General features: G+C 34.7%; 1 protein-coding gene and 1 non-coding gene across 2 annotated transcripts; one reads left to right on the top strand and one right to left on the bottom strand.

Annotated features, from left to right (window-relative positions):
• Positions 1 to 1,237: 1,237 nt before the first annotated feature.
• LOC128311646 (60S acidic ribosomal protein P1-like) lies at positions 1,238 to 24,138 on the bottom strand. Its single transcript, XM_053202542.1, is given in 4 exon segments — positions 1,238 to 1,476; positions 1,877 to 1,981; positions 23,392 to 23,553; positions 24,012 to 24,138. Coding segments are annotated over 4 exon segments (633 nt in total).
• Positions 20,852 to 20,955, top strand: LOC113593818 (U6 spliceosomal RNA). The gene has a single exon (XR_003414182.2). It is a non-coding gene; the product is annotated as a U6 spliceosomal RNA (small nuclear RNA).
• Positions 24,139 to 25,156: the final 1,018 nt, after the last annotated feature.

Here is a 25,156-nt window from a genome sequence, read left to right as displayed (position 1 = left end):
AATTTACATTCCCAACAACAGTTCATGAGGGTTCCTTTTTCTCCACATCTTCACCACTTGTGCTTTTTATTGTAGCCATTCTGGTAGGTGTGAGGTGATATGCCAATATTGTAATTTGCTTTCCCTGATAGTTGGTGATGTTAAATATCCTTTCATGTGTCTATTAACCATCTATATGTTTTCTTTGGAAAAATGTCTATTCAGGTCCTCTACCCATTTTTAATAAGATTATTTAGGGTTTTTTGGGGGGGAGTGTTGAGTTATATAAGTTTTTAATTATTCTGGACATTATGCTAAATGAAATAAATCAGACAGAGTAAGACAAATCCCATATAATGTAACTTATATGTGAACTCTATAAACAAACAAATAAAAAAAAACCAAAACAGAAACAACTCATAAATGCAGAGAACAAACTGATGTTGCCAAAGGGGAGAAGGGTGGAGGGATGGGAAAAATTGGTGAAGGGGATTAAGAAGTACAAAACTTTCTGCTACAAATAAGTCACAAGGATGAAAAGTGCAGCATAGTGAATATAGTCCATAATAATGTAATACGGTTCCATGACAGAGGGTAATTAAACTTTTCATGGTGAGCATTGTGTAACATATAAAGTTGTTAAATCACTATGTTGTACACCTGAAACCAGTATAGCATTGTATAGTAACACACACACACACACACACACACACACACACACACACACACACACAAATGAGGCAAAACAATGCTATACATTTTAAATAAAAACAAGTTTATTCTTTTGCATGCCAATGGTAGTTAAGAACAGAGATTTGGAGATACTCACTTGAGTGTTAACTTTAGTTCTACTTTCTACCTATGTATTCTTGGGCCATTTATTCAACCTCTCTATATTTCTGCTCTAACATGGGTATAATACTCCAGAGAGTAACACTACATAGTGATGTTATTGTGTCCTTTTACAGGTGCCATGGCTGGGGGCTCATTATATGCCTATATTAACTTTGATCACTCACATAAAAAAGATTCTAGTTTCTCTACTATATTTCTATTATTTTATTTACTCTTGCAACTAATTAGCAATCTGTTGGGAGACACTTGGAACCATGCAAATATCTTTTTCCCCCTGACTCAGCCCCTTTATCAGTCTCTGATTATATTTTTTAATAATATACATATTTATATAAGTGCCTTTCTTTTCTTTCTTTTTTTAAAAAAGTGTTAAGTTTTTTATTGAACAGGTTACAGAAGAGGTTTACTCAAAAAGACCAAAGCCCATGTCATCATCAGACTCCTTGAATTCTTTTTTCTTTGCTTTTACTTTATTCTCAGTTGCAACAGCAGTGATGGAGGGTGCAGAAACTCCTGCTGGTGCAGCACCCACTGCTGGGGTGGGTCCACTAGCCCCTACATTGCAGATAAGGCTCCCTACATTGGCATTGGCCTAGGCTTTTACAAACAAACCCAGTCAGAAAGTTTCAACATTTACATATGCTGTTTTCTTTTGTTTTGTTTAATATAATTTATTGTCAAGTTAGCTAACATACAGTGTATACAGTGTGCTCTTGGTTTTGGGGATATATTCCTGTGATTCATCACTTACATGCAACACCCAGGGCTCATCCCAACAAGTGCCCTCCTCAATGTCCATCATCCATTTTGCCCTCTCCCCCAGCCCCACCATCAACCCTCAGTTAATTCTCTGTATTTAAGAGTCTTTTATGGTATTCCTCCCTCTCTGAAACTATTTTTTCCCCTTTCCTTCCCCCATGTCTTCTGTTAGCTTCTCAAGTTCCACATATGATTGAAAACATGATATCTGTCTTTCTCCGACTGGCTTATTTCACTTAACCTAATACCCTCCAGTTCCACATTGTTGCAGATGGAAGTATACCCGCTGTTTTAATAAGGGCATTGATCTTATTCTCTGAGAACAGCACCTCCTTGTCATGCAGGATGAGTGCCAGGTAGATGCAGGCAAGCTCACAGACAGAAGCCACTAGGCAGACAGACAGAGGAGTGCTGACTGGTGTTTGTTACCAAATGAAACGAGGGCCTCACCTCAATGGGGAAGGTATAAGTGCCTTTCTTAATAGAGTAACAGAATAATAGTTATATTTAAACCTGAATAATATGCCTTACTCATTTTTGTACTTCAAGTAGGCTAATTTAGGTCCACTCCACTGGTCCATGATAGACATTCAATAAAGTATGTTTGAGAATAAATTAGCAGTTGTTCATTGGTATTAGTTAAATCAATGAAATTTAGCTTTGGTTTAATTACTTAAACCTTAATCACCGTTGATAATTGCCTTACAAGTAAAACAGCTACTACTAATATTGCTTCTATAATTTGTCATTAATAATCAATTTTATGTCACTTTTATGAGGTCATAATTATTATGGGTATAAAAAATCACTTTTACAATATTCATTATTAACATTTATTCTCTAGACTCATAGAAAGGCCATCTTTTTCACTTGCCAGCATGCTGTGCTCAAAAGCTCAGTCTCACATTGCTTCCTCCTCTCATCTCTACCATTTCAAATCCACATCTATTTCAAGACTCAGCACACATCAACTCTGCCATAAAGCCTTTATTATTACAGTTCATTTTAATTTTACCCTTCTATATATTATAATGTCATATTCTGATAATAGTATGTACCAATTATATTGCCCTAATTATAATCAAATTATACAAGGAAACTTTTTCTATTTGATGACATATTCTGAAACAAATATATCCTTTAAAAATCCCATAGTGTTTGAAAAATTATTTTATTTAGAATATGTTTTATTTAATATGATATCCTAGTCCTCAGCAAATTATCAAAAGTTTAGTATTATATTAATGTATATAGAGCATTGCAATAAATTGATTATCCAAAAATAAATTCTTTTGACATATCTTGACCAAAAAAAAAGGTCTTTGCATGGTTATGGTTTATAAATAAATGATAAGGAATATTAAAATTAATTAATAGTTATTATTTTTATTTATTTTTTAATGTTTATTTTTGAGAAAAAGAGAGAGCACAAGCAGATGAGGGACAGAGAGAGGGAGACAGAGTCCAAAGCAGGCTCCACACTGCCAGTGCAAAGCCCAATATGGGGCTCAAACCCTTGCACTGTGAGATCATGACCTGAGCCAAAGTCGGAAGCTCAACAGACTGAGCCACCCAGGTGCCCCTACTTTTATTTTTCATAACAGATAAATAAGTGATTTTTAAAAATTGTGATTCAAAAGATAGTCCCTATAGACTCAGTTAATATTTGGATTAAAATAAAATCAGATGCATTATCTTCCAATCTACCTGTGTGAATCATGTTTCCATATGTTTGTTACTTAATAGAGTTAAGTCTTGTGAACAGATTACTGGGAAAATGGAAGAGTAGGATGACCCTAAGCTCACCTCCTTCTATGGATACAACTAGATAGGTAACCCAGTGTAGGTAACCCAGAAAATGACCCAAAGCCTGGCAGAACAAACCCTACGACTAAATGTAGAGAAGAGGCCACATTAAAGAAGGAAGGAAAGGATAGAAACATGATGGGGAGCTAAACCAAACTGTAGTCTGTCTGTGGGAGGGAGGTATCCACGAATGCAGGAAAGGGAGAGAAACAGACTTTCATACCAGTGAGCCTACATGTGGGAACACAAATTACCATAACATTTGGCTTTGAAAACCAGGGGAAGTTGATTTCATGAGTTTTGACAACCAGCAGGACTTAAAATCTGAAACTTTACAAATCATCAGGATCTGCTCTGGGATAGCTGGTGGGGACATAGGAAACTGAGTCCCTGCTCTTAAAAAGACACAACAACAAATAGCCCTCAGAGATACAACAATAGAAGCCACAGTTTGAAAAATGTCTAAGGCATATACATGAGGGAGAGTTATACTAATCTCAGAGCATGAGCTGGAAAGACAGAGATCCTTGGGAGACTCCTCCAGAAACAAGGGAGTTGGAAAGTGTCATTTCCCTCCCCTGCTCCAGCATAAACACATGGGAACCTGTGGAAACCAGTGCAGCACTCATGTTTGCTATCTGACTTGCTTATACTTCCCCCCTGTTCCATGTACTATGGCAGATCTGCCCCCTCAAGTCAGACCTGCCTTGGTCCCAGTGCTGTGGGTTCCCCTGCCAAGAAGATAAGTGCAAATATTGCTAACACCATGTCTCCTGACCCACATATTTTTCATATATACACCTTCCAACCCATCTGGACTTGGTCTTACTTGCAAGAGTGGCAGATGCCCTCTTGCAGAGGACCAGTGCACTAACCTTGCTAAAACATCCCCCTCCTGTGCATGTTGAGGATCTGCCGCCTCCAATACACTCTCAGACAGAGTCCATTCCAACCACAGCCACAAGCCTGGCAGTGTGCAAGCAGCCCGAACAGGGGCCAACACCACTTCATAGTGATTTCTGCCCCAGGAATAGGGAAAGATAACCACACACAGAAGTCATATCATGACTCCAGCAGTATGCAGGGGCATATAGCTGGTCAGATTACAGACCCTGGCCACCTACAAAATCTTCTTAGGGGAAAACATGGAGGAAACACCCTGAAGTTTGGTACTATTTCATCTCTGGCAAATGACTAGTCTGACTCAACTCAAGCCCAAGGCAGCCTCAGACTGGTTCACTATCACCATATGATCAAACACAGCCCCATCAGGCAAAGAGACCCACTTCAGATGATTCAACTGAAGGAAAATAGCAGCTCAACAATAACAGCAGGGAAAGGCAACACATAGAGGAGACACCCTTGATGTAGCAGCTTCTGATAAATAGGGGACACTGCACTACAGTGCAATACAGGACCTCTTCTTCAAAAGACAGCTACTTTCAAGAGCAATAGACATAGCTGACTCTCCCAACATGTAGAAACAGACACAGAGAGTTAGACAAGATGAGGACACAGAGAAATATGTCCCAAATGAATGAACAAGACAAACTCACAGCAAGAGATGTAAGAAAAATGGAGGTAAGTGATACTCCTGATTGAGAATTTAAAGTAATAATCATTAAAGTACTCACAGAACTTGAGAAACGAGTGGAAGACATCAATGAGACCCTTAACAAAGAGAAAAAAAATGGAGATGAAGAACATAATTAATTAGATTTTAAAAATATGGAAAAAATAGCAGACTAGAGTAAGCAAAGAATACATGAGTGACCTGGAGGACAGAATAATGGAAAGTAAGCAAGCTGAGCAGATGAAGGAAAAAATATATATGCAAAATGAGAGTACTTAGGGAACTCAGCAATAACATAAAGTGCAATAACATTAGCATTATAGAGATCCCAGAAGAAGAGAGAGAAAAGGGAGCAGAAAATTTATTTGAGAAATAATATCTGAAAACATACCAAATCTAAGGAAGAAAACAGAAATCTAGGTCCAGGAGGTAGAGAGTGCCCTCAAGAAAATCAACCCAAGGAAGCCCACACCAAGACACATAGTAATAAAAATGGTGAAAAGTAGTGATAAAGAGAGAATTTTAAAAGGGGAAAAAGAAAACAGTTTCACACAGGGAAACCCCAGCAGGCTGCCAATTGATTTCTCAGCAGAAACTTTGCACATCAGAAGTTTGTGGCATGAAATATTCAAAGTTCTGAAAGAAAAAAAAATCTGTAGTTTAGAATACTCAATTCAAAAAGTCTGTCATTCATAATAGAAGTGGAGATAAACAGTTTCCCAAACAAAAGTTAAAAGATTTACGATTAATATACCAACCCTACAATACATGTTAAAGGAGACTCTTTGAGCAGAAAGGAATGACCATAAGGAGTGAGAAAATTATGAAACACAAAAGGAGTAAAATTATGTATATTATAAAAATCAGTCAAAGAATTCCAAAAACTGAACGATGTGAAGTATGAACTATATAACTAAATTGTGGGGTGTGGAAAGAGGAGTAAAGAATGGAAGTGATCATCAGCTTCATGTAGAACTGCTATATACATAACTTTTTTAACGTTTATTTATTTTTGAGAGAGAGAGAGAGAGAGCAAGAAGGGAGGGGCAGAGAGAGAGGGAGACACAGAATCTGAAGCAGGCTCCAGGCTCTGAGCAGTCAGCATAGAGCCCGACACAGGGCTCAAACTCATGGACCGCGAGATCATGACCTGAGCCCAAGTCGGATGCCTAACCAACTGAGCTACCCAGGTGTCCCTAGAACTGCTATATACATAAGATGTTATATATAAATCTAATGGTAACCATGAATCAAATACAGTAATAGACATGCAAAAAATAAAGAGAAAGTATTCCAAGTATATTATTAAAGAAAGCCAACTTATTGTGAGATAAGTAAACAAGGGAAGAAAACAAAAACAACTAGAAAACTAATATATATATATATATATATATATATATATATATGAACATATATCCATATATTATGGTAGCAGAGGAAGTGCCCATTGATAGATGAATGGGAAAAAAAGAGGTATGCTTATAAATATATGTATATATATGTATATAAATATACATATATCACCTTTTTTTCCCATTCATCTATCAATGGACACTTCAGATGCTAACATAATTTAGCTATTTAAAAAGTGTTATAATAAACATAGGGATGCACAAATATTTTCAAATTACTTTTTTTTAATTCCTTGGGTAAACACCCAGTAATGCAACTACTGGGTCATATAGTAGTTCGATTTTTAACTTTTTGAGGGAACTCCATACTGTTTTTCAAAGAGGCTGCACCAGTATGCATTCCCATCCATGGTGCATGAGGGTTAGTTTTTCTTCACATCCTCACCAGCACATGTTGTTTCTTGTGTTTTTGATTTTAGCAATTCTGACAGGTATGAGGTGGTACCTCATTATAGTTTTGATTTACATTTTCCTGATGCTAAGTGATGTTGAGCCCATTTACATGTCTGTTGGCCATCTATATGTCTTTGGAGTCATGTCTTCTGCCCACTTTGTAATTGGATTTTCAGGTTTTGTTTTGTTTTGTTTTTGATGTTGAATTGTAGAAATTCTTTATATATTTTGGATACTAACCCTTTATCAAATATGTTATTAACAAATATCTTCTTCCAGTTAGTAAGTTGTCTTTTAGTTTTGTTGATAGTTTCATTTGCTGTATAGAAGCTTTTTATCTTGATGTATTCTAACAGTTTAGTTTTGCTTTTGTTTCCCTTGCCTTAGAAAACATGTCTAGAAAAATGTTGCTACAACTGATGTCATAGAAAATACTGCTCTCTTGTAGGATTTTTATGGTTGTAGGCTCATATTTGAGTATTTAATCAATTTTGAGTTTATTTTTTATATGGTGTAAGAAAGTGGTTCAGTTTCATTCTTTTGTATGTAGCTGTCCAGTTTTGCCAACACCATTTGTTGGTCTTTTTCTCATTGGATATTCTTTCCTCCTTTGTCAAAGATTAATTGACAATATAATCTTGGGTTCATTTCTGAGTTTTCTATTATGTTATTAGTCTATGTGTCGTGTGTGTGTGTGTGTGTGTGTGTGTGTGTGTGTGTGCCAGTACTATGCTATTTTGATTAGTACAGCTTTGTATTATAACTTGAAGTTTGGAATTGTGATTCCTCCAGGTTTGCTCTTCTTTTTCAAGGTTGCTTTTGTTCTCTGGGGTCTTTTGTGGTTTCATAAAAAAATTATGGTTGTTTGTTCTAGCTCTAAAAAAATGCTGTTGGCATTTTGATAGGGATCAAATTTAACAATACTGGTTCTTCCAATCCATGAGATTGGAATGTCTTTCCATTTTAACAATACTGATTCTTCCAATCCATGAGATTGGAATGTCTTTCCATTTCTTTGTATCTTCTTCAGTCTCTTTCATCAGTGTTTTAGTGTCCACAATACAAGTCTTTCACCTCTTTGGTTAGGTTTATTCCTAGGTATCTTATGGATTTTGGTGCAATTGTAAATGGGATTGATTCCTTAATTTATCTTTCTTCTACATTATTATTAGTGTATAGAAATGCAACAGATTTCTATACATTGATTTTTTATCTTTTTATTTTACCAAATTCATGTATCAGTTCTAGAAAATTTTTGGTGGAGTCTTTTATGTTTTCTATATAGAGTATCATGTCATATACAAGTAGCAGAAGTTTTACTCCTTCATTGCTAATTTGGAGACCTTTTATTTCTTTTTGTTTTCTGATTCCTGTAGCTAGGACTTCTAGTACTATGTTAAATAACAATGGTGAGAGTGGACAGCCCTATCTTGTTCCAGAAAAAGCTCTCAATTTTTCTCCACTAAGGATATTAGCCATAAGATTTTCGTATATATGACGTTAACATATTTTCCCTGTATCCTTACTTTGTTTTTTTTATTATGAATGGATGTTGTACTTTGTAAAATGTAGATGACAGGTTTAATAAGTAGATTAATGTACATACAAGATTTGTCTTTGGAGGATACAAGATGAGTAGATCTCTGCACCCACCCACCCGAATCTCAAAATTTTACATAGAGGACTTACAGAGGTTCAATCACATAGAGTTCAGTTGGTTTCAACAGTATATTACTCTCTCAAGGTTGCCTACTTGAAGTGACTCTGGCTATGGGAACTGCGGATAGAACGTGCATTCCTAGGACAGGGCAGCATTTAAGGTATCTCTGCTTAGGTACAATTCTGTCCAGCTCTGGGTCAATTGGCAATCACATACTCTCAATGACCTCCCTGACACTCTACCCCTCTTGACTGCTGTTACAATCTTACATGTCCCCTATCTGTAAAATGCCCTGAGAAGTCATCAAGGCGTGTTATTAGCATGGACGTTATTCATTTGGTGGCTAGCTGACTGCACTGGAGGCAGATGCCACAGCAACAATACAAGCACATGCGAGGAAAAGCACATGCGAGGATTAAGATGATTCCCAAAACAAGTAACAATTTTTTCCACCAAGAGTCCCCATGATCCAACCGGCAGTCATGTCGTCTTGATGACCTCTCTTCCCACAATAAAGAGATAGACACAGAGCTTCTGATTTTCAGGTATGAAAATATTTAACTTCACTAAATATTTCCATATTGGTTATATACAGAGATCTCTCATATATGGTTTTTGAGAGCCCCTTGTTCACCATACCTTCACTGGTATTTGACAGTTTTAATGAAGTAACACTTTTCTCAGACCTCTTATTTTTCCATGTGAAGGTATTTCAGTTACATTAACTATCATTTTCACCGGAGAATCTGAATGCTGGAGAAACCACTGACCATGCCCAGTGATTTCTCCTCTTGTCAGATCTGTGTGTTTGCAGAGAAGGTAAATTCTGATCTTTCAATATTATATAAAAAATGTTGTAGAACAGGCTCTGACCCTTTGCATGTGGCCTGTCTTTGATCAGTGCTGCCTCTGACTAGATGGGCACGATTATCAAATTTAGTGTGTTGCTAAGTCCATTTGCCTGCATGCTCAAGCCATGGCTTTCATTTAAGCCTTTAGCAGTCATGTAGCTGAATACTTGAAATCTATTATTTGATTTCCTGCTTAGACTTCAGGTAAGGAAGAAAAAAATAAATCAATCTCTTAAAACTCCAACAAGCATTATAACAATTTCAATATTTAGTTAAGCTCACTTCATTTTAATTTGCATCCCTGATTATTGGTAAGATTGAGTAAAATTTTGTGCTTGTTTAACATTTGTATTGTTTTTCCCCAAAATGGTCTGTTCAGATGTTTTATCCAATGAAAACAAAATGTGCAGATACAGCGAACACAGTTTCAGAAATTTTCTCATTTTTATAATGTTCAAATCTAAGACAAACCTGAATTAAGTTGTTGAATATTAAGGCAAGAGAATACTTTTTTTATGCAATCAAAACAAACTAAAGAAATTAAATACAAAAGGTAAAAATGAGCTGTTCCTAAAATTTTCATAGCAGTATTCAATATCAGAAAATAATATTTATAGAGTTCCAAGTTGAAAATATACCAAGATATCCAAAGGATATTCTATCCAGTTATTTAAGCATAACTGCAACAGGCAAAAATTTTCAAACATGAAAAAATTTAGATATACGATGCATGAGATACTGTTGAAAATTTTAAGATGTGAATCAAAATAATTTAAGGATAGCAAAGTCACCGTACAAGAACTAGTGATTAGCATAGACAGTATTTAAGTCGATGAATGCCAAGCAATTTCACTACTTATATGGTTACAGAATAACCTATGTAATAATTAAAACAGTAGTTAACTATTTCATAGGACTTACTTTGTGAGGCAGATATAGTACTATTATTCCCATTCAATGCATAGAAACACTGAAGAAAAGTTAAATGAGTTGATTACATTAACAAAGTTATAAGTGACTAACTTGTAATTCGATCTGGGAGGTCTGACTTCAGGGTCCATGTTATTAATTATGTTATATAAAACAGAAAGTAAAGTATAAGCCTTAGATAGAGAAATAATTCAACTATTAAAACAATACCCAGCAATAGTAAAGACGAAGGAAATCCAAATCCATTATGATCAGTAACAATAAATGTTGACACTTCAAAAAAAAAAGTTTAAATAAATGAATTGCATTCTTAGGTGTGTTTTTCATAAACTTTTTGTCTTAATCTTACTGTCATCTCTTCAGAAATTGTCTTTCATGGTGAAAATTATTTATCTGAAGTATAGAAATTCAATTTTAATTCAGTTGTGTTTGTTTTCTTTACAATACAGAAAAAATTAATTATACATAGTAGTTTTTAATAAAACATCATCCCTAGTGCACTTTTTATTTTCATAGGCAATATGTATCTTTTTACCCAGCATATGAATAGTAAGATGTCAGACAATGAGTAATGCACTAAGTTTAATGACGGTCTGGGTGGAGAAATCCAAGGTATTTATTGTCCTTTTTTCTTGAATTTTATATGATAAATTATTTTTGATGAACTTGTGACATCTTTTATTCCTTCAAACTTTCTAAATTACATTTATTACTGGTACATTATAGTCATAACTTTTATCTATGTATGTATCTACATCTTTACCCTGCATCGCTATATTTAAACATCTTTTCCTGATTAGTTACCCATTGCTAGCTCATCCACTTAGCCCTTAACCACTCTATATACGTATGTGCATTTGAATTTTTATTTCAAAGTTAACATTCTACATTATATGCACTTAGTTTCCTCAACTTGTTTGCATATTACTGAAACTACTCAAATGTTCTACTTTGAAAAACATAAAAATTTTCTCATAATTATCAATGATAACAAACAAGATAAAAATTCCATTAAGAAGTTTTATTCAATGTAAAAATGTTTAAAATAGTTTATTTATCTATTTATTTAAAATTATTCTAAATGTTTTTATTTATTTTTGAGAGACAGAGCATGAGTAGGGGAGGGGTATAGAGAGAGGGAGGCATAGAATTTGAAACAGGCTCCAGTGTCTGAACAGCACAGGGCCCAACATGGCGTTCAAACTTGTGAACCATGAGATCATGACCTAGGCCAAAGTCAGACATTGAACTGACTGAGCCACCCAGGTGCCCCTTAAGTAGTTTACTTTTAAGATATCACAATCTTGTTACTTTCTGTCAGCCTCTCAAATGCTAAACAAGTATGATGATAAAGTTCTTCAAATATTTTTATTAGAATCATAAGCATCTTTACACTGCACATTAAGTTGTCTTCTCTAAATTAAGTAAGATTTATTAAGCACTGATTATGTGCCAAAAACCATGCTAAGTGCTTTATACATATCACTCAATTAATTCCTCATAGCAATTATATTAAGTAAATATTATGGCTTCATTTTACAAGGGAGACTAACGGATAATTAATAAGTAACTTGCCTAAATTTATAAGATAGACACAATATATTGGAATCTAGGTCTGATTCCAGAGTTTGTATTCTTAACTTGTGCAATATATTCATTCATAATTTTTAAAAATTTTTTCCATGTTTTAGTTTCACAAGAACATTAATGAAAGACAGCCTGGGAAGCTTTTAATCTCTTAAGAGATGTTTGGAGCTTCTGGAGAGTTCTCAGTTATGGTAGACTGCATGTTTGTGGGTATGGAAAAGAGGAATGAGAATTAATGTAAAAGTATGCTATGTTAGAATTGAGGGAAAGGTTGTAAGAGATGGTTATCCAGGGGCTTGTGAGTGACTCAGTTGGTTAAGCATCTGACTCTTGATTTTGGCTCAAGTCATGATCTTGTGGTTCCTGAGTTTGTGCCCCACGTTGGGCTATGCACTGACAGTGTGGAGCCTGTTTGTGATTCTCTCTCTCCTCTCTCTCTGCCTTATAAATAAATAAATAAATAAATAAATAAATAAATAAATAAATAAATAAATTTATTTTAAAAAATGGTTATCTGTGTATGAGGACATAGCTGTCCTTGAAAGTTAAGGTAAAACTGAAAATTTAATCTTAAAAAATAATCAGTGAAGAGTTTCACAAAATAAAACAAGTAGTATGTTCTGAAAATAAAAACATTTTAAAAATTTGACACTTGTTTTCTTAGCATTGGTTATAGTCTGAGTCTGATGGATCAGAGGAGAGAGCACATGGTGAATGACAACACCCACAACTATTGTGGTGATCAATTCTTAAAGCTATAATTAATCTACTGCTATTTTGTGGCACAAAAGACAGTTTTAGCCAGGAGGAATATGCTAACTGATAGGTAATTTTAAAAAAATGTACATTGTGGAATAATTGTCCCTTATGCCTTAGGTGACATAATGAGGCATTAGTCTAAAAAACATTTTTATTCCCTAAGAATTGCATGAACATTTGTGCAAATGAATTTGATGATACCTAATTGGTATTATGGTATTAACTTTGTAAATAAGCATATGGGAATTAGTCAGTTTTATCCTGTTCATAATTGACATGAGTAGAATATTTTTAGAGTCAATTAAAAAACATTCAAAGTTTACTATTCCTATTTTGTTCTCTAGAGAGTTTCTGTTCATATAACATCAATCATCAATTATCAATATTGTGGTGCATATATTTAAATATATCTGCCTATTTAAAGGGCATTTGACAAATGTCTTTATATTTTATAATTCCCTGGTGTCTTATTTTTGTAAAGAAAGTTACACAGAAAGCTGGATCTAACACTGAATTCATAGAGCAGTTTCTGAAAATATGCCAACTTAATCTGAATTTTGTGTATTTCAAAATGTCCATTTATTTGGTGGCATTTAATTAAGGAGAGATATTAAATTGTGGAAATTAGTGTTGTACTGTCTGTTACTAATTCAACTTTTATGGTAACTATCATAAAGTTTTCTAACAGGTTGCATATAGAAACTACTGATTGATAAAAATGAGTACTACTTTTATCACTCTCTTAGCAAGTCCAAAAGTTAAGAATTGCTTTAGAGAATACAACTACTTCAGCAACTGTCTTTTTGGCTACCATTAGCATATTAGACTTATGTAATTGTTATCTATAATCAGATGGAAATGATACTTGCACTAGAGACAGTGTGATGATAAGAGTTTACTATAAAAACTGAATTTATTCCTCATATTTTAGTTTGGTCTTGTAAGTAAAATGTGAACACATGTACTAGATAATTTCAATTATTTCTATTATTTAAGTACATGAAATATGTGTAGAGAGAATGCATAAGAAGTTATACATAGATTACCTTAAGCAGAAAGAAATATGTATATCAATATATATATTTACCTTAAAAATATAATTCTCTATTTTTCATTTTGTTGATTCACTGCATCATATCAATTGATTTGCAAATATTGAACCATCCTCTTATTCTGGAAGAAATCCCAATTGATCACGGTGAATAATCATTTTCTTGTATTATTGAATGCAGTTTGCTAATATTTTATTGAGAGTTTTACATCTAGGGATATTGAGCTATTGTTCTCTTTTTTTCTGGTGTCTGGTTTTGGTATCAGGGTAATGCTGGCTTTGTTGAAAATATTTGGAAGCTTTCTTTCCTCCTTTATTTTTTGAAATAGTTTGAGAAGAGTAGATATTAAATAGATATTTTAATTGTTAAAATTCACCTGTGAATCTGTCTGGTCTTGGAATTTTATGTTTTGGTAGTTATTTGATTACTGATTCAATTTTATTACTAGTAATTTGTATATTCAGCTTTTTATTTCTTCCTGATTCAGTTTTGGAAGACTGTATTTTATAAGAATTTATCTATTTCTTCTAGGTTGTCTAATTTTCTGACATATTATTTTTCACAATATTTTCTTATCCTTTATATTTCTGTATTGCCCATTATTTTACCATTTCTCTTTTATTTCTGACTTTATTTATTTGAGTCCTTTCTCTCTCTCTCTCTGTTTTTAATGAGTCTAGCTAAGAGTTTATAAATTGTGTTTATATTTTCAAAGAACAAGTTCCTGAATTTTTCATTGATTGTTTTCCTTTTTTCATTTCTCTTTCTTTCTTTCTTTCTTTCTTTCTTTCTTTCTTTCTTTCTCTTTCTTTTTCTTCTTTTCTTTTTTTCTCTATGCCGTTTACTTCTTCTATGATCTTTATTATTCCCTAAATTCTACTCACCTTGCCCTTTATTTACTTTTCTTTTTCTAGGTCCTTTAGGTGTAAGATTGTTATTTGAGCTTTTTCTTGTTTATTGAGGTAAGCTTATATTGCTACATATTTTCCTCTAAAAACTGCTTTCACTGCATCCCAAAGACTTTAGACTGTTATTTTCATTTTCATTTGTTTCCATGTATTTTTCTATTACCTTTTTTATTTCTTTCTTGACCAATGGATTGTGTAGTAACATATTGTTTAGCCTCCATGTGTTTTGTTTTTGAGTTTGTTTGTTTATTTATTTATTTATTTATTTATTTATTTATTTTAATGATTAATCATGAGCTGTAAGTTTAATTTATGTTCAGAGTAAAAGCTATAACACAATTAGCTTGTTTATGGCCAACCACATATTGGGTTATAATACAGATCTGTGCTCAAATCTCAGTTTATCTTCTGTGCAGAAGGTTCTCAGTAATTGTTTTCTTTTTTTTTCTTTTTGTTTAATTTCTTTTTTAAATTTACATCCAAGTTAGTTAGCATATAGTGTGACAATGATTTCTGGAGTAGATTTCTAATGCCCCTTACCCATTTACCCACCACCCCCTCCACAACCCCTCCAGTAACCATCAGCTTATTCTTCACATTTAAGTCTCTTATGTTTTTGTCCCTCTCCCTGTTTTTATGCACTTTTTGCTTCCCTTCCCTTATGTTTATCTGTTTTGTGTCTTAAAGTCCTCATATGAGTGAAGTTATTTGGTATTTGTCTTTCTTTGACTGACTAATTTTGCTTAGCATAATATACTCTAGTTCCATCCACATAGTTGCAAATGGCAAGATTTCATTCTTTTTGATTGCTATGTAATACTCCATTGTATATATTTACCACATCTTCTTTATCTATGCATCCATCGATGGACATTTGGGGTCCTTCTATACTTTAGCTATTGCTGATAGTGCTGCTATAAACATTAGGGTGCAAATGCCCCTTTGAAACAGCATCCTTGTGTACCTTGGATAAATACCTAGTAGTGCAATTGCTGGGGCATATGGTAGTTCTATTTTTAATTTTTTTGAGGAATCTCCATACTGTGTTCCAGAGTGGCTGCACCAATTTGCATTACCATCAGCAGTGCAAAAGAGATCCTCTTTCTCCACACCCTCACCAACATTGGTTGTTGCCTGACTTGTTAATGTTAGCCATTCTAACAGGTTTGAGGTGGTATCTCATTGTGGTGTTGATTTGTATTTCCCGGATGATGAATGATGCTAAACATTTTTTCATGTGTAGGTTGGCCATGTGTATGTCTTCTTTGGAGAAGTGTCTATTCATGTCTTTTGCCAATTTCTTCACTGGATTATTTGTTTTTTGGGTGCTGAGTTTGATAGGTTCTTTATAGATTTTGTATACTAACCCTATATCTCATATGTCATTTGCAAATATCTTCTCCCATTCTGTCGGTTGACTTTTAGTTTTGCTGATTGTTTCCTTTGCTATGCAGAAGCTTTTTATTTTTATAAGGTCCCAGTAGTTCATTTTTGCTTTTGTTTCCCTTGCCTCTGGAGACGTGTTGAGTAAGAAGTTGCTGCGGCCAAGATCAAAGAGGTTTTTGCCTGCTTTCTCCTCGAAGATTTTGATGGCTTCCTGTTTTACATTGAGGTCTTTCATCCCTTTTCATTTTGTTTTTGTGTGTGGTGTAAGAAAGTGGTCCACGTTCATTTCTGCATGCTCCTATCCAGTTTTCCCAGCACAACTTGTTGAAGAGACTGTCTTTATTCCACTGGATATTATTTCCTGCTTTGTCAAAGATTAGTTGGCCATACGTTTGTGGGTCCATAGCTGGGTTCTCTATTCTGTTCCATTGATATAAGCATCAGTTCTTATGCCAGTACCATACTGTCTTAATGATTACAGCTTTGTATTACAGCTTAAAGTCCGGGATTGTGATGTGTCCTGCCTTGGTTTTCGTTTTCAAGATTGTTTGGCTACTCAGGGTCTTTTCTGGTTCCATACAAATTTTAAGATTGTTTTTTCTAGCTCTGAGAAGAATGCTGGTGTTGTTTTGATAGGGATTGCACTGAATATGTAGATTGCTTTGGGTAGTATTGACATTTTAAGAATGTTTGTTCTTCCAATCCAGGAGCATGGAAGATTTTTTTTTTGGTATCTTCTTCAATTTCTTTCATAGCTTTCTATAGTTTTCAGTGTAGATTTTTCACCTCTTTGACTAGACTTGTTCACAGGTATTTATGGTTTTTTGTGCAATTGTAAATGGGATCGATTTCTTGATTTCTTTTTCTGTCACTTCATTCTTGGTGTATAGGAATGCAACTGATTTCTGTGCATTGATTTTATATCCTGCAACTTTGTTGAATTGATGGATCAGTTCTAGAAGTTTTTTGGTGGAACTTTTTGAGTTTTGCATATAGAGAATCATGTCATCTGTGAGGAGTGAAAATTTCACCTCCTTCTGGCTGATTTGGATGCCTTTTATTTCTTTGTGTTGTCTGATTGCTGAGGCTAAGACTTCCAATACTATGTTGAATAACAGTGGTGAAAGTGGTCATCCTTGTTTTGTTCCTGACCTTAGGGGGGAAGCTCTTAGTTTTCCTCATTGAGGATGATATTAACATTGGGCCTTTCATATATGGCTTTTATGATCTTGAGTTATGGCCCTTCTATCCCTACTTTCTTGAGAGTTTTTTTTATCAAAAAAGGATGCTGTATTTTGTCACATGGTTTCTCTGCATCTATTGAGAGGATATTGTGGTTGTTGTTCTTTCTTTTATTGATGTGATGTATAACATCAATTGTTTTGTCAATATTGAACTAGCCCTGCATCCCAGGTCTAAATCCCACTTGGTCGTGGTGAATAATTTTTTAAATATATTATTAGATCCAGTTGACTATTACCTTGTGGAGGATTTTTGCATCCATGTTCATCAGGGAAATTGGTATATAGTTCTCTTTTTTAGTGGGGATTTTGTCTTGTTTTGGAATCAAGGTAATGCTGGCTTCATAGAAAGAGTTTGGAAGTTTCCCTTCCATTTCTATTTTTTGGAACAGCTTCAAGAGAATAGGTGTTAACTCTTCCTTAAGTGTTTGGTAGAATTCCCCTGGAAAGCCATCTGGCCCTAGACTCTTGTTTTTTAGGAGATTTTTGATTACTAATTCAATTTCTTTACTTGTGATGGGTCTGTTCAAATTTTCTATTTCTTCCTGTTTCAGTTGTGGTAGTTTATATGTTTCTAGGAAATTGTCCATTTCTTCCATATTGCCCATTTTATTGGCATATTATTGCTCATAATATTCTCTTATTATTATTTTTATTTATGCTTTGTTGTTTGTGATTTCATTCTTGATTTTATTTATTTGAGTTTTTTTCTTTTTCCTTGTGATTAAACTGGCTATTGGCTTTTCAGTTTTGTTAATTCTTTCAAGGAACCAGCTACTGGTTTCATTGATCTGTTCTACTATTTGTTGTTGTTGTCGTTTTGTTTGTTTGTTTGTTTGTTTTGATAGCATTGATTTCTGCTCTGATCTTTATTATTTCCTGTTTTCTTCTGGTTTTGGGTTTGAGGTTTTTTTCTTATTATTGTTTTTATTTTTTTTTTAATTTTGGGCCAGGGGAGGGGCAGAGAAAGAGGGAGACACAAATCTGAAGCAGGATCCAGGCTCTGAGTTGCCAGCAAAGAGCCGTATGCAGGGCCTCAACTCACAAACTATGAAATTATGACTTGAGCTGAAGTCATATGCTTAACTGACTGAGCTACCCAGGCGCCCCTTATTACTGATTTTTAGTTTCATGTTGTTCTGGTTGGTAAGATGCATTTCTAAAAATAAAATTATTTATGCTTAAATTTCAGAATATGGACACATTATCTTAAATCAAGAGTATTCACCCCTGGAGAGTGTCTTTTTATCCGTTCAGTGAATGCAAAGGTGTATTTAGTGTTTATTACTAACAAGCATTCTTATGTTTTAAGATGCAGATATAATAAGATTTCCTTACTAATCATGTCCAATTCCATGAAGTGAGAGAGAAAAATTAAAAGACAATTACTATGTAGTTCTCTCAAAAGGGAAACCAATGGGACACCTGTGTGGCTTAGTCAGTTGAACGTCTGACTCTTGATATTGTATCAGGTTATGATCTCAAGATCATGGGATTGATTGCCATATTGGACTCCACACTGAGTGTGGAGCCTGTTAAGATTCTCTTTTTATCTCCTGGGTAACCTGGGTGGCTCAGTTGGTTAAGTGTTCAACTCTTGGTGTCAGCTCAAGCCATGATCTTATGGTTCGAGAGTTTGAGCCCCGCTTTTGTCTCTGCACTGACCATGTGGAGCCTGATTGGATTCTCTCTCCCTCTGTCTCTGCCCGTCTTCTGATTGAGCTGTCTCTCTTTCAAAATAAATAAATAAACATTAAACCAAATATTCCTTATCTCTCTCTGCCCCTTGCCCCCGCTGGTGTTTTCTCTCTTTTTCTCTAAAATAAAATTTAAAAAAGGTAACCAAGAGTCATTTTGGATAACTCAAAAAGTGCTTACAACCCATCCTGGTGAATTTGGTAACCTCTCAAGAGTCAGACTTGAATTTCAATATATTTTGTTTTAGTAATTATATACATTCAGATAAATTTACCTACTGAATATGTCTTGATTCTTGTGTAAAATGGAAATAGTTATAATGATTATGTAACATAGTTGATACCATAGATAAATAAATAAATGACCACTTTCAATGGCCTTGAGCACATAGCCAGTGCTTAATAAACCTTATTTATGTCCTACTATTAATCATTATACAATTTTTAACATTATCTCTCTCTCTTTATCCTTCCCTTCTTTCTCTCTTTGCTATTCTTACACACACATGCACACACACACACACACACACACACACACACAGAAAATCTTTCATACAACATCCATTCTCCTTCCTAAATCTTGACTGCCTTATTTCTTGTACTAGTTTACTCTTTAGACTACCTGTATTTTAACAAAGAGCTATTGAACAAAATTCTCTCTTGTACAGCCTGGCATGATAAGGTTGACATCAGAATAAAAACAGATGCTAGATCACTAAACTTAACTTTGGATGAAAGGCGATGGGGAGAGAAAAGTTAACAGTAGGGAAATGGAATGAGAACACGGGAAGGATCCAAGTTTGAAATCTTTAATGTAGAATGTCAACAATTCTATGATCTCTTTTTCTTTGCCCAGTAGTCTTTAGAAAACAAACCTTCATTACTCAAGTTACCACCTGAGTCAAAAGAGAAGGGATAATTTCATAAGAGATAGGTGTGTCCCTGCTTCCATCCAATTCCTTTTCCCTCCTATAAAGCAGTAACAGGTTACTGCAGTGCCTGTGTCAGGTGTAATAAGGATTTTGGACAACAGAAATGCCTCCGGGACTCTTGAATATTCTCCTATTCTTAAAATTTCAATTATAGGCACATAGCCTTAAAAGCTTCCATTTTTGAAAGCTTAAAACTCAAATGTTTTCTTCTAAATGTATCAAAGATCTCTAAGATCTCGGATGCTTACTTTTTTACTTCAAATAATGTTAAAAATAAAAGAATGCATAAAACTATGAGGGAAAATGACTAACTTAATTGAAAATGAATAGAAAATGTAATAAATGTATTAAGACTTTAAAATTTTACCTTGGACAAGTCCTGTTGATGTTTAGAGATCTATGCTGATGTTTATGGATCTACAGACTGCCAAAGTAAAATGCATAGAATATTCCATGTCTTGTTGAATATGAACAAAACATTTTAACAGAAACCTCAATGATGACTAAGCCACTTCATCCAAAGGTAGGGATTACATACTCTTCTTGATTAATTCTGAAAAGAAAAGTGACAGAGATCAGTAATTAAGTACAGAATATAATCAATGAAGAAAAGTATTCAAATTACTCAGTTCCCAAATTCCTTTTTTCTCTTAACTATATTTATTTTTCTCTCTGGAAATCAGAGAAATATATATTTATCTATATAAAAGCAACTACTTACCATTTTTGTTTTACCAATATACATGAAACTCTTCTTAATCCACCCACAGAGACAACATCTAAGTCCCTGAAATAACCCATTTTTAAACTCCTTGATGAAGTCAGTGAACAAATATCTTAGAGGACTATGCATTCCATAATATATTCTGAACACCATACCAAGCAATTCTAAGCTTTAATTTATACACTAAAAGGGTATGAGTAGACACATATTTATTTTGATTATTTAGCTGAATTATGATAGCACCACATATAAAATCATACCATCCACAGTAGTCACAGCATTTTTATCTGTAGCATATAAAACATGACTCTATTTTAAGTTAGGATTCATAGCATTTAGAGAGAACAGTGCTTGCTTCGGAAGCACATATACTAAAATTGGAACGATGCAGAGATTAGCATGGCTCCTGTGCAAGGATGACACGCAAATTCATGAAGTGTTCCATATTTTTCTGTGGATCCTGAGAAACTCAACAGAAGACCGGGGGTGGGGGGAGGAGAAGGGGGGGAAAAGTTACAGAGAGTGAAGGAAGCAAACCATAAGAGACTTTTAAATACTGAGAATAAACTGAGGGTTGATGGGGGGTGGGAGGGAGGGGAAAGTGGATGATGGGCATTGAGGAGGGTACCTGTTAGGATGAGCACTGGGTGTTGTATGGAAACCATTTTGACAATAAATTTCATATTTAAAAAAAATAGAGATAACAGAAAATGGTAAATTGGATAAATCACTGGGGAGGTGGAGATATATAACACTGTCCAATTAAGTACTTACAATTCTTAAAGAGCTGAAAAAATATCTGCTAACTTCTGGTAGAGGGAAACCTGGAAAATTATAATCAGTAAAATGAGAGGTCATGATTTTTAAATTTTTATTGTTTATCCTGGCAGCTGGTAGGCTGTATGCTTCTTGTTTTTCTAATTAATATAAAGGAGCTGTCCTTTGGAAAAGAGATGTAATTATTTTCAAACCCTGACATACTAATTATATAGATTTAATTTAGGTGCTGTTTCCTTATCTGTATAAGGGAGACTATAATAACTTTCATGTGTGTAATAGTTAGAGTAATAATGTATGCAGAACACCTAACAATGCCGGATACATACTGGAAAACTATTGGTTAATAAAAATTCAATTAAATTGTTTGTTTTATAACAAAGTCTATTACCAAGAAAACTTCACTGAGAAGGAAATATTGTTGACTGATTTGATTCTTCTTTTGAAAAGTTTAGCTTACAAGAGCATTTGTTTTTTTACTTTTAGGTGGATGTAATGTGAACTGAAGATGTTAATCAAATCATGCCTTTTGCTGCTGAAATATTGGAATTGTGGTACTAGATATAAAGCATGATGTGTTGACCTGTCTATGGTATCTTTACCAATGTGTAATAGAAAACTGACAGCCTGTCTCCTGCTTTCATCCATCTACACGCAGGAACCTTGGTAATATATATTTTAGATCCAAATCTGAATGTCTTTCTCTAAATGCATCAAGAGAATTTAGTAACTATGCACAGAACAGTGATATAGTTTTCTACCATGAAAAGTGTATAGAAGAGTGAAAATTGGTAAATTATTTTTGGCAAATTCCAGAATAATGTTGGTTACATAAACAAAATAGAAATAAGGGAGTAGAAATGTTTAAAGAGAGAGAAAGAGAGGGAGAGAGCAAGAGAGAATGAGAGACAGACAAACAGAGGAAATTTTGAAGTAATAGAAGGTGAGGCACATAAATAAGTAAACAAACAGATAAGTTTATCTTCAGCTCTAGAACATTCATTTAATTGAATGTACTTTAATGCTGAAGAATGTTTAATAAGCAAGTAAATAGAAGACAGGTACATTTTTAAGAAATACTACATCTCAAGTGTTAACATTAGTATGCAAAAATTACCATTTTTCCATATAATTAATTTAACAACAAATATTCTAGGAAGAAAGCCTTTTTCCTATTCTAATTCTAGTTAACTCCAAACTTAATAAATCACTTCATTATTTTCACCTTTCTTTTCACAGGTATAAGCTCACAACTTTATCATTTGCAAATAACTATAGGTAATGAGACAGTAACTTGTAATAATATCTACACTACAAGTTTGATACCAATATAATTCAATGATTTATCCTTATAGAATAGAGAAAAGCAGTCACTGAAGAAGGAGCATTGCTGAAAATGTCACATATTGGAAAAATTATTCCACACTAATCAATTACATAACCCTCTCTGAAAGAGTATGAATAATCAGTCACACTTAGTTTCTTCAATATTGGCTGAAGTCTAAAGGAATATTTATTCTTGACTGCTAAGTAGGAGTATATGTTGCGTTCAATATTCCTTAAAAAATAAAAGGAATCTGCTTTATTGTTTGCCACTTGAGATTTCCTTAATATATCTTTTAGATTCTGCAAAATAAAAAAAAAGCATTTTAATAATGTGTCTTAACATATAAAATATATTTGAATGGAAGAAAAATGCTGAAAATAATGCAACACTAAATATTAATTGTCCATTGCTTTCATATAATCTTCCAGAAATTCACTTTTATTTTTAGTTTTAAGCTTTTTAAAATGTTTCTGCAGAAGACAGAGGGAGAGAGAGACCTGGGGAGAGGCAGAGAGAGAGTAATAAAGTGAATCTCAAGGAGACTCCACACCCAGTGTAGAATCTGATACAGGGGTCGATCCCAGGACCCTGAAGTCATGACCTAAACTGAAATCAAGAGTTGGATGTTCAACCCACTGAGCCATCTCAACGCCATTAGGAATTTGCTTTTAAACTCTAATTTTTCTCATTGTCAAGAAAGATATTTTGACTTTAAAGGAAGACGGCAAAGTCAGAAGATCCTAAGCTCACCTTATCCCATGGATACAATTTGATAACACCCACATGACTGTAGATAACCCAGAAAATGATCCAAAGACTGGCAAAATAAACTCTCCACAGCTAAATATAGAAAAGGGGCCACATCAAACAGGGTAGGAAGGGCAAAGACAGCTTCCAGAGCTAAAGGGTCCACTGGACTGTCTGTTGGAGATAGGAACACGGCAACTGTGAAGAGCGGAAAGAAAAAGACTCTAACACTAGGAAGCCCACTTAGGGAAAATGAATCTCCATGACATTTTGCTTTGAGAACCAGAGGGGCTGAATTTTATTAGTTCTGAGAGTCAGCAACACTTAAAACCTGTAACTTTAAAAATCAGCAGACTTGGCTCTGTGAGAGCCAGGAGGGTCAGAGGAAACTGAGTCCCCACCATCAAAGGGACAACACAATAACATCCCAGAGATACTGCATAGAAGCACCAATTTGAAAATTGTCTGAGGTACATGTGGAAGATATTTATTTACTAATCTCACAGCATGTGCTGGAGGGGCAGGGATCCTTGGGAGACTTCCCCAGGAACAAAGGCATTGGTAGGTACAATTTCCCCCTGTTCCCCAGCATGAATAGCCATGGGATAGCCGTGGAAGCCAGCCCAGAGCCAGCACTGGCTACCTGACTTTCTAACAGCACATTCTGCTCACACATTCTCCTATGGACATGGCCTCTACAGCCACGCCTTGGGTCCAGGTCCCCTCCCACAGCAGACCCTTACAAACATTGGGGATCCTACTCCTGCACATACTGCAGATCATCGCATCAAACTCAAACTCCTGTGACTGCAGGACCCCTGTCTCATTATATCAGTGCAAACTTTGCTAACACCACACATCTCACCACTACGTACTTCTCTGGATCTGCCACCTTTAACATTGCCTCCTTAGGTCCCCAGCAGCTGCAGGTCCCTTCCCATTGGCAAGGACTCTTGCCATTGGCAACACACCCATGCATTTTCCTGCAAGTCTGTATTTCTGTATCTCTGGAAAATGCCTGTTCTGACTCAACCAAAGTCCAAGGCAGCCCCAGATTGGCCACCTAACAACATAGGGACCAAACCCCGCCCACAACAAGCAAAGAGAGACATTGCCAATTACTGGACTGAAGGCAAAAGTTGGTTGGCCACAACAGTTTGTACACAACACATACAGTAAGCACCCCTGAAGAACCAGGTTCTGGTTAACAGGGGACATGACACTGCAAGGCGTTGCAGATGTCTTCTTCATAAGAGCACTACTTTCACAAGTGGATGATTAAGCTGACTTTCCTAACACATAGAAACAGACACAGAAATTTACACAAAATTAGGACACAAAGCACTATGTCCCAAATGAAAGAACAGGATAAAGTCACAACAAATGAGGTAAACTAAACAGACATTGGTAATAGGCCTGATAGAAAATTTAAGTTAATGGTTATAAAGATACTCACTGCAATAGAGAAAAGAGTCAAAGACCTCAGTGAGACCCTCAACAAAGAGATAGAAAACCAGTAAGGAACAAATTAAAAATGAAGAACTCAATAAATAAAATTTAAAATATTAGATAAAATAAATATTAGACTAAAAAGAGTAGAACAGATAGTGACCTGGAAGACAGTAATGGAAAGCAATCAAGCTAAACAGGAGAGAGTTAAAGTAATAAAAAATAAAAATAGATTTATGGAACTCAGCTACACAATCAAGCATAGTAACATTCACAGTATAGTCATCCCAAGAGAAGACAAAGAAAAGGGGGCAGAAAATATATTTGAGGAAATAATAGAAGAAAACTTTCA

Source organism: Acinonyx jubatus, chromosome D1, assembly GCF_027475565.1.
Source record: "Acinonyx jubatus isolate Ajub_Pintada_27869175 chromosome D1, VMU_Ajub_asm_v1.0, whole genome shotgun sequence".
Taxonomy (NCBI): domain Eukaryota; kingdom Metazoa; phylum Chordata; class Mammalia; order Carnivora; family Felidae; genus Acinonyx; species Acinonyx jubatus.
Note: the sequence above shows the minus strand (reverse complement) of the source record. Positions and strands in the feature narration are given on the sequence as shown.